The sequence below is a fragment of the Marmota marmota genome, unplaced genomic scaffold (assembly GCF_001458135.2).
Source record: "Marmota marmota marmota unplaced genomic scaffold, marMar, whole genome shotgun sequence".
Taxonomy (NCBI): Eukaryota; Metazoa; Chordata; class Mammalia; order Rodentia; family Sciuridae; genus Marmota; species Marmota marmota.
In genome coordinates this window covers 8191718-8200457 of record NW_026000021.1, presented here as the reverse complement: position 1 = coordinate 8200457, position 8740 = coordinate 8191718, and the positions used below count along the sequence as shown (strand labels likewise).

Sequence of the window (8740 nt, the reverse complement as noted above, 5' to 3'; positions counted from 1 at the left end):
GAGACCCAGGAGATACAGACACCAAAGAGCAGAGGTTCTCAACCATGGCTGCAAATTGGAATCACTTAGGAATTTGAAAATAATTCCCATGGTTGGTCCCCACCCTGAAAAATTAACTCAGAATGTCTAGAGATGGGGCCTGAGCATCAGCATTTAAAAAGTCTCCCTGGGTTTCCCCTACATTCAGTCAAGGTTGAAAACTACTGGCCTGAAGGATTGTATGGGACTAAGATGAGCTACAGAACATAAATTATTCTAGGAAAATTTATATTTCCCAGAATAAAACCCATAGATGCTAGCATTGTTAAAAAAAATCTTGCCTTCTGTTTTTAAACATATACTGTACTTTTTTTGGGGGGTGGGGATGTGTACCAGGGATTGAACTCAGGGGTACTTGATCACTGAGCCACATCCCCAGCCCTTTTTTCTTACTTAGAGAAAGGGTCTCACTGAGTTGCTTAGCGCCTTGCTTTTGCTGGGGCTGGCTTTGAACTCATGAGCCTCCTGCCTCAGCCTCCTGAGCAACAGTGCCCAGCTGCACTTATTTTTAATTATGATAATTATACACAAATTACCTTTGAAAAGCTTCATAAGTTTAAAAGTTCATAGGTAGAATTGTTTTTGAAAGCAAAAAATCATTCTTTCTTGCTCCTATTCCAGAGGTAAACCTCTTGTTAGCATGGGGTATATCCATTCAGACCTTTCCTAATATATTTGTATATGTGTATATACACACAGATTTTTTTACATAAATTTGGTAATGCTTTTTACATTGTTTTCAAATTTTCTTTCTCCTTAGACATTAAGTCTTCTAGATATTTCTAAGCTACCCTATCTATGTTTACTTTATTCCTTTTAATTGCTTAATCTCCCAAATTGGGAGTCCCATAGGAATGTTCATTTCACATTCCTAGTTAATGGGCACAAGCTGTTTCCAGAGTTTTATTGAAACAGACACTGCAGCTGTTACCAAATGAGGCCCGTTTTACCTCCACCAGTCCTCGTGCATTCTCTTGAAGACCATTCAGAGGGGCTGTTGGGGAACACAGCTGGGTGCTGGTGGACTAGATTTGGTGCAGGGCTTGACTAGATTCAAGAAAGGGCTTTCCTTGGGAGGGCAAAGATCCATGCTGGAATCATGGGCTGGAGTTTTTCTGGTCACCTGAGATGACCCTTTTAGTCCAATACCACTTGTATCTTGCCGAGCAGGCAGAGACTTCCCAGCCTCCGAGCCTGGCCCACAGGTGTTCCCCTGTGGAGTGAGACTGTGCCCCAGCCTGAGTTTCTTTGGGGCATTCTGGCCAGTCTGGATGTGGACCTGAGATTGTCTCTTGCCTGGGGCCCAGAGGCTGAGTTTGTGGTCCTGGCCCTGTAGACATGCTGCAGGCTGCAGGCAGGGCTCTTTGCTCACATCAGGACACCTGGCTAGTGATGGAGGGTGGAGCACATGGCCCCCTCCGAGACTTTTGGCAGAAGTCTGGGCAATTTTAGAGGAAACAATCTCTGGTGTTTCAGAAGCTTTCTCCCTAAGGAGGGCAGGGTTCTGCCCTGAGTGCCTTGCTGCCGGCTGGATGGTGCCAGGGATGGTCACATCCTGTTTTTTCTGGATCCCAGGACCTGAGTGGAGTCCAAGTTCGGGTCTCTGAAAGGGATGTTCGCTAGTGAAGGTAAGACTCTCATCCGAGTTCTGAACACATGGCTTACTCTCAAACACAGAGCCCAGGACACACCTCGTCCTGGTTGTGTAGACAGGCAGTGGCCTGCTGGGTTTCTGGAGGAAAAGACAAACACAGGAAACTTTTCTGAGTCCCAGCTCTCTCTCAAGCACCAACAAGGCCCACCTAAACAGGAATTTGGCTATAGAACATAGAGTGGAAGAGGAAGACAAGTCATCAGCCCGGGAAAAGATAAGGGGTGCTCCAACTCCATGGCGATTAGCCAAAGACCCATTACAAGAATGACTTGACATGTTTCAGGGCATATTGGGAAATATCCCATTCTTAATTGGAGGTCTCATGCATTGAGATGGACAGGGCTCTTTTGTGTGTTCTTCCATGGGATGTCCATGGCTAATGCTCCTTTCAGCAGAGTGTGACTGCAGAGGAGCTGGCCCACAGAAGTTGAGAGTGTTCCCCCACTTTCAGTAGGAATATGCCTGCGTTGGACACTGTCTCCTTTGAGAAGTTGGAGTCAACTATGCCCCCATAAGCCCATGTACCACATCATGGGGAATATGAAAAAAATACCACACAAAATTGGAAAGAGCAAATGTGAAAAACATCCAAGCTTGAGTCCCATTGGGTTTAAATGTTGATAGCAAATCCCTCAGGCAGAAGGGCCACGAAGAAGAACATATCAGTCTTATCCAGGACACCAAAAGAGCAGGCAACTATGTTCATACTCACCCTTAGGAAGGCACTGGGTTCTGTCACTTCCTTCCATTTGGTTGCTGCCTCTCCTGGGGTCTCCTATTGGGACTCCATGTCTGGAGTAGAGCATTCCCCTGTTCCTCTTCTTGCCTGCAGAACACATAATGGTATTTGGATGGATGCAGAGGAGGGAGTGAAATGAGAGGTGTCCATTTTCTTAGTGTCTCCTGTGCTATCCTGGGATCTCCCCCAAGTCTGTGCCTTTCCTCCTACAACACCCAGTCCCTACATCCAGGCAGCCCTTCTCATTTCCCACTAAGTGGTTCCAGGTGGACACATTGCCTTTGTGCCTCCCATGTTCATGTAACTAGTGCTGCCCTGACTTCCTCCCCTTTCTGAATTGAATGCACAGGAGAATGAGCTACAGGCTGTGGCTTTGTGATGTGGAGTCCTTGTCTATCTCTCCTCATTGACCCAGTCATTAGCTGCACGTGGATGTGTAGAGATGACTGTGTGGAGAAGGAGAGACACCACCCCCCTAGAGTTCCCTGCTGGAGGCTTGGAGCTCACCTTCCTCATCCCTCACCTCTGCACCTGGCCCTTCGGCCTGGCTGGCTGCTCATAGCCCCCTGTGTTCTGGAAATTCTCTGGCTTGCTTGGTGCCTGGTTCTCCTTCTTCTTTGGGCCCAAGGGTTGTTGGGCCAGCGCATCATCCCAGCACTTGATGGGGCATCTTCTGCTCTCGCAGTGTGTCCAAAAGCCCCACAGTCCTTGCACTTCAGCTGTCAGTGGAAAAGCACAAGTTTTCAGGAGTCAGCACACCCATAACCAGCTCTGCCCTTTTACAGACAAAGAGAGATTTTAAGTCTTACTTTCCTCTCGTTTTAGGTCAGGCACTCAGGCCTGTGAACCATGAATTTCTAAGGTTTTTAAGGTCCTAGAACACGTCTGTGGAATCACTTATTATACAGAGGCAATGGAAGGAAGGTTTGGATGTTGCAACTTGAGGACACTGGGCCTGATTTCAACAACAGGACAAACATTGGGATGCATGGGTTTCAAGTGGTTCCATAAGATGCCTCCTCCCATCCTAGGAAAGGACTAAGATGAGAGGGGGTGCCAGGGCAGGTCCTCAAGGGTTGGAAAGGGACAATTGGGTGGTAGAGGCAATCCGAGAGGATGTAACCGAGATTCTGACCTGTGTCGCCCCCTGGCTTCACATTGCCAAGCCTGAAATGATGTTTTGTAAAAAGTACTCACCAAACACCAGGAAGTAGGAATTCCAGACTCAAACCTGCCTCCCTAAGGATAGGCTCCTAGGGGTGTTTATAGGATGAAGAAGCAGGTGGTCTAAGGCATAGGGAAAGGGGCTTACAGGTAAGGAAAAGTAAAATTGGTGTTCTGCATATGTGTAATCAAACCTCATGATACTTCCTAGAATGAATGTTAGAAAATGGCAATATTAGCACTCTGAGGGTGGAGTTTTGGCCTTCTGATCTCTAAAGGTCATCCCTCCATACTTCAACAGGCCCAAGGGAAGGGTCAGTGACTTTAACCAGTTGGAGAGAGACAAAGGCTGTCTCCAGGTTCCTGAAATCAACTGAGGCTACTGTTACCATTGTGAACCCCATGGCAGAGGTGTGGTGCTCAGAAAAGCTAACAGGAGCACACTGCTTAGCTATGTGGGATAAGGGCAAGTAACTAAAAGCAAGTGAAGCTAGAGGGTTTATTCAGTTTTTCTCTCAGTTTCACACCCCCTGACAACAGGTTAATGCTACTTTGGACCCACATGCAAGTAGTTTTTCTAGAATAAAAGTCTAAAAGAGTTTTGCTGAGTTGTAATGTTCACATGTTTGAAAAATTGTAGCAACTGCCAAATAGCCTCTCAAAAGACCAAATTTTTACCTTTTGACCTGCTGTGAGCACCCTGCTCCTTCCTCTCTAAGGGCCTCTGCATTTGTTATCCCTCTCATTGAGCTGCTTGACCTTTACTCATCTTTCAGATCAGCTCAAGCTTTGCTTCCTTGTAGAGACTTCCTCACCACATCAGTTCCTGCTGTTGTATCCAATGCTGTCAGACTATCAAGCTGGTCAATGCATTAAGTGTATCTATACATTAATTATGGGATTGCCTCATTAATATCTAGCTCCCTGGGCTGGTTTTGTTGTAGGGACCAACAAGGCAAAGCACCAAAGATAGCAGAAAACAGTTTTATTTAGCTGCAGTCAGTTTCAGAGGGCACAGCTTTTGCTATAATCAATCAATCCCCTGAAACCTGAGTTTAGGTAGTTTTAGAGTTTTATATGTAGCATGTAAGGGGAGGGGCTCAGAAGTTCACATCTGCAGAATTCATATAAAAGCAGCTTTTTCTTTTACTGTTATGGGCAAGTTAACCCTTCAAGGACAGCACCTGAGAAGAGGAGAGCTTCTTCTCTCCTTTCTTCCCTCCCCCTGCCAGCTATTATCATGGAGCCCAATTGGCAACTTCTCTTATCTTAAAAATATAGACATCTCTGTGAAGCCCAGCTCAAGGCCAAAGGCCTTGTTTGCACATTTCTACAAACTACTATACTGAATATGTTTGTGAAAAACTAGTAAGGGGGTGTCCAGCTCCTGGAGTGCTGGTATCTTCTTGGCCAGCAGCCAAGTAAAACAGGGTGACATGAAAATAGGAAGTTTATCTACATTGAACTCTTTTGCAGACTCTTTTGCTGATAGTCCTAAAATCAGCCATGGTGAAGATTTCTGGAGAAGCCCAGTTAAAACTTTTCTGTGGAGAAAGGGGGTGCCACTTCTAATTAATTCTCCATTTCACCCTCCTGCAGACCCACTCCTTGCCCTTCTCTGTGCCCTGGAGGTTGGACCTGGGCTCCTTGTCAGTTGGCTTCTGGTTGGGGTGTACCACTGGGAAGCACTTGCAAGAGTGAAAAGCATTTTTTCTGTGATTGATGCATCCTTTAATTTTATAAGGCATTCCAGAATGTGAGTGATACTATTCTATTATAGGGAGTACAGTAGATTTCCTTTCATAATTTGGAAAAAACACACACGAACTCCAGTACTTAATTATAGAACCCAGTGATAACCTGTCATACCTTAGACATCCTGCCACAGAGAACTTGGAGAATAAGAGCTCCCAAACTGACACCAAATGACTGTCTTTCAGATCCAGATGATTCCTGCTATTATCAGTAGTCATGTTCAATTAAGTTGCAGCTAATACGGAATTGGCAAATCCCAAACGGTGAATTCTCTTAAGAGTATAAACGCTGGGCTCCTCTAGAGTCTGGTCACAACACTTTAACCTTGTTCTCTGTTTAAAGGCACCTCATTTAATATATATTGTCGTTTCATGAATGTTGAACTCACAGCTACCAGTACCATGACTCACCCCTACCTGAGGCTTACCGAGCACATGTGTTTTCTCATAAGGCCTAACCCTGCCTTCTCAGCCTTAGGAACCCTAAAGAGTGCTTCAACCCTATGATTTGGGGGCTGTTTTAAGCAGCAAAATTATCATCCAGGACATGAAAATGTGGCAATAGATAGATCATGGAAAAAATACTCATTTACAGTATGAAATGAGAAGGCAGAATGTCGGCTTCACTACAGCTGGGGACTGTGGTGAGGGGAAGCCTTAGAAGTTTTTGCTACTCTGTGCATGTCTGTGAATGACCCAAAAATGATCAAGTATTGATTTTTGGAGTTGCAAATACATTTTAGCAAGTAGGCAAATTCACAAATACAGAACCTGAAAACAATGAGAATTTGACTATATTTTGTTTGACTAACATGGTGGTGCCAAAAGAAAAAAAAATTGAGTTGGCCTGTTCAAGATTGCTGGTGCCTCCTCCAGCTTACCACATTTCCCACCACTCCTGGTTGTTTACCGCTGACTGCTTCACACATTTATCTTCCCTCCCTGGCCAAGGGGCATGGGGCACGTGAGTCTGGGGCTCCTGGGAGGTAAAAGGCCTCTTCTTCAGAGGCAGATCTGATGATACACTGTCTTCTGTGTTACACTGGTCCCAGTGAAAGGGTAAAGTAAAGATCAAGGGCAGATTTAGAGGGAAAGGAAGTTACAGAAAACAACACAGCAGGGATAGGGACAAGGACCCAGCTCCCATCTTCTACTCAGCTCATGAGGAGCCCATTTCTAGGCTCCTGAACTATGTCCATGGAGACAATTTAAAACAAGTTTACATTTCTAGACATCTGGGAGGAAATTCTTTTGATAACTATTTTGCTTTATTGCCAGGTAAAATGATGATGAAATAGCATAGCATCACCTGGAACATGAGATACTGTGTACTTCTAGTTTCTGACTTTCCACCCCAAAGCTGTCACCAGAGAGACTTTCGTAAAAGGCCAATGGGATCACATACCCCTTGCACTCTTTCTTGATCCTGCCTGCAATGCACATGCCAGGCTTCTTCGAGGGTCCCCCCTACTAGGCTACCTGTTTGTCTGGTAGTTTCCATACAATTGTTAGAGGCAGAAAGATTTAGTTCTGAATCCCAGTTTTACCACCTACCAACTCTGTGACCCCAGGTGAGTCACTTGGCATTTCCAAGACTCAACTCTCCCATCTGTAAAATGGAAATAATAATATTTAGCTTTCATACTTACCAAACTGTTAATACTATTTCCTTTTGAGAAACAGAATGTGGTAAAGTATGAGGAAGGAACTTAGGTTTCAGACATTTAAATTATTGACTTATTTAGTAAGACTGTACATTACTTTTGTCAATAAAGGTGTTTCAAGGGTTGAAAAAAAATGTCTGGTGACATGGCCTAGGATGGTGGCTAGAAGCTCAGACTCTAGAGTCAAAATACCTGGTTTAAATCCAGCTCATCCACTTGCTGTGTGACTGTGGGCAAGTTGCTTTCTTTACCTTTCTGTGCCTGTTGTACTGATTTGTAAAACAGTGCTTACCTTGTAGCACTATTGTTGTAATGATTAGGTGACATACATGAAGTATCTAGAATGGTACTGCCACATAAATAGTACTTAAGAGTTTGTTGTCCTTGGTAATGGATGGTGAAACACAGTATGAGTTGAAAAGCCTGCCATCCTCTGCCCTTGTTGCATATTTCAGAGGGTGGCAATGAGTGTTAAAAACGCACTTGGTTCATGCTGAGCACATAGTACCTGCTGAATACAAGCGAGTTCCCCTCCCTTCTGCCTTTCTTTCCTTTCAAGGCTCAGTTCAAGGACTTTTTCTTTGGAAAGGTTTTCCCATCTGGGCCACCCCCACATTTTCCTTATTAGGACACTTTCCACTCTGCAGTGCAGGTTTTCTTCTCTGTTCTGTCCCAGACTCTACAAACTTTGGTGGTAAGAATTGTATTGGTTTAACCTTGTATCTAGTGCTGAGCACAGTGCCTGGCAAATAGCAGGAACTCAATATATGTTTGCTGTACTTTGCATGAATAAATATGATCTCCAACTTCCAGCAGTTTACAGTGTGTATAGGGTGAAGAGATATAAACCTTCAAAGTTAGTCTTGTAAAATACAAAGACCTGGTTTTTTATGATATTTTGGGCATGAGGGGGAGGATGTAACTGGGCAGCACTGATGCTGAGGTTTCTAGAGACTCAGGGACAGTTGCCTAACCTCTTTGAGATGGGATTTTCTTCCCTGTAAAAGGGTGCGCTGTACCCCCATGAAAATGCTTGATAAACACACTGGTGATGAAGTGTCAGCATTTGGGAAGATCTTCAGTTCTGGAGATTCTCAGAGGAAAGAAATCAATTTGGGTCCTTGTGGTCCCCTTGGCAATTTGAAAGAGGCAGTATCTGAGTTGTAAAATGAGAGGGTGGGCAGGGATTAGGGAAGTGGAGGGGAAGGCAGACTGTTCCCAACAGAATGTCTGAAGAAGACAATGCTTAAAGGAAATGAATACATGGAAAAGAATCAAATTTCTTTACTATCTTGTCCCAAAAAGAATTACAAGGATTCAGACAAGGTAGTGTATTCCCGTAATCCCAGCATTTTGGGAGGCTAAGGCAGGAGGATCTCAAGTTCAAAGCCAGCCTCAGCAATTTAGCCAGGCCCTAAGCAACTCAGTGAGATCTGTCTCTAAATAACATTTTTTTAAAATGGGTGGGGAAGTGCATTCACCAAGAAAGAAAGAAAAGAGCAGAAGAGGAGCAGCGGCCTGCTGAGAGGCAGAGCCGCCCCCTCCCCCTGCGCTGGCAAGGTAGAGGGAACTGTGACCATCCACAGAGCAGGCCCAGCGGCCTGCTGAGGGGCAGAGCCGCCCCCCACCCCCAGCGCCTGCCAGGTAGGCGGAACGGTGACCACCGGAAGAAAAGGCCCAGTGGCCCACAGCTGAACAGAGCTTCCAATCACTCCTGCAAGGTAGG

General features: G+C 45.1%; 1 protein-coding gene across 1 annotated transcript; it reads right to left on the bottom strand.

The window, feature by feature from the left end:
* Window positions 1-1024: 1024 nt before the first annotated feature.
* On the bottom strand, window positions 1025-5474 carry LOC125618885 (putative protein FAM90A13P). The gene is given in 6 exon segments (XM_048810446.1): window positions 1025-1771; window positions 2406-2434; window positions 2437-2519; window positions 2956-3106; window positions 3109-3151; window positions 5466-5474. Coding segments are annotated over 6 exon segments (1062 nt in total).
* Window positions 5475-8740: the final 3266 nt, after the last annotated feature.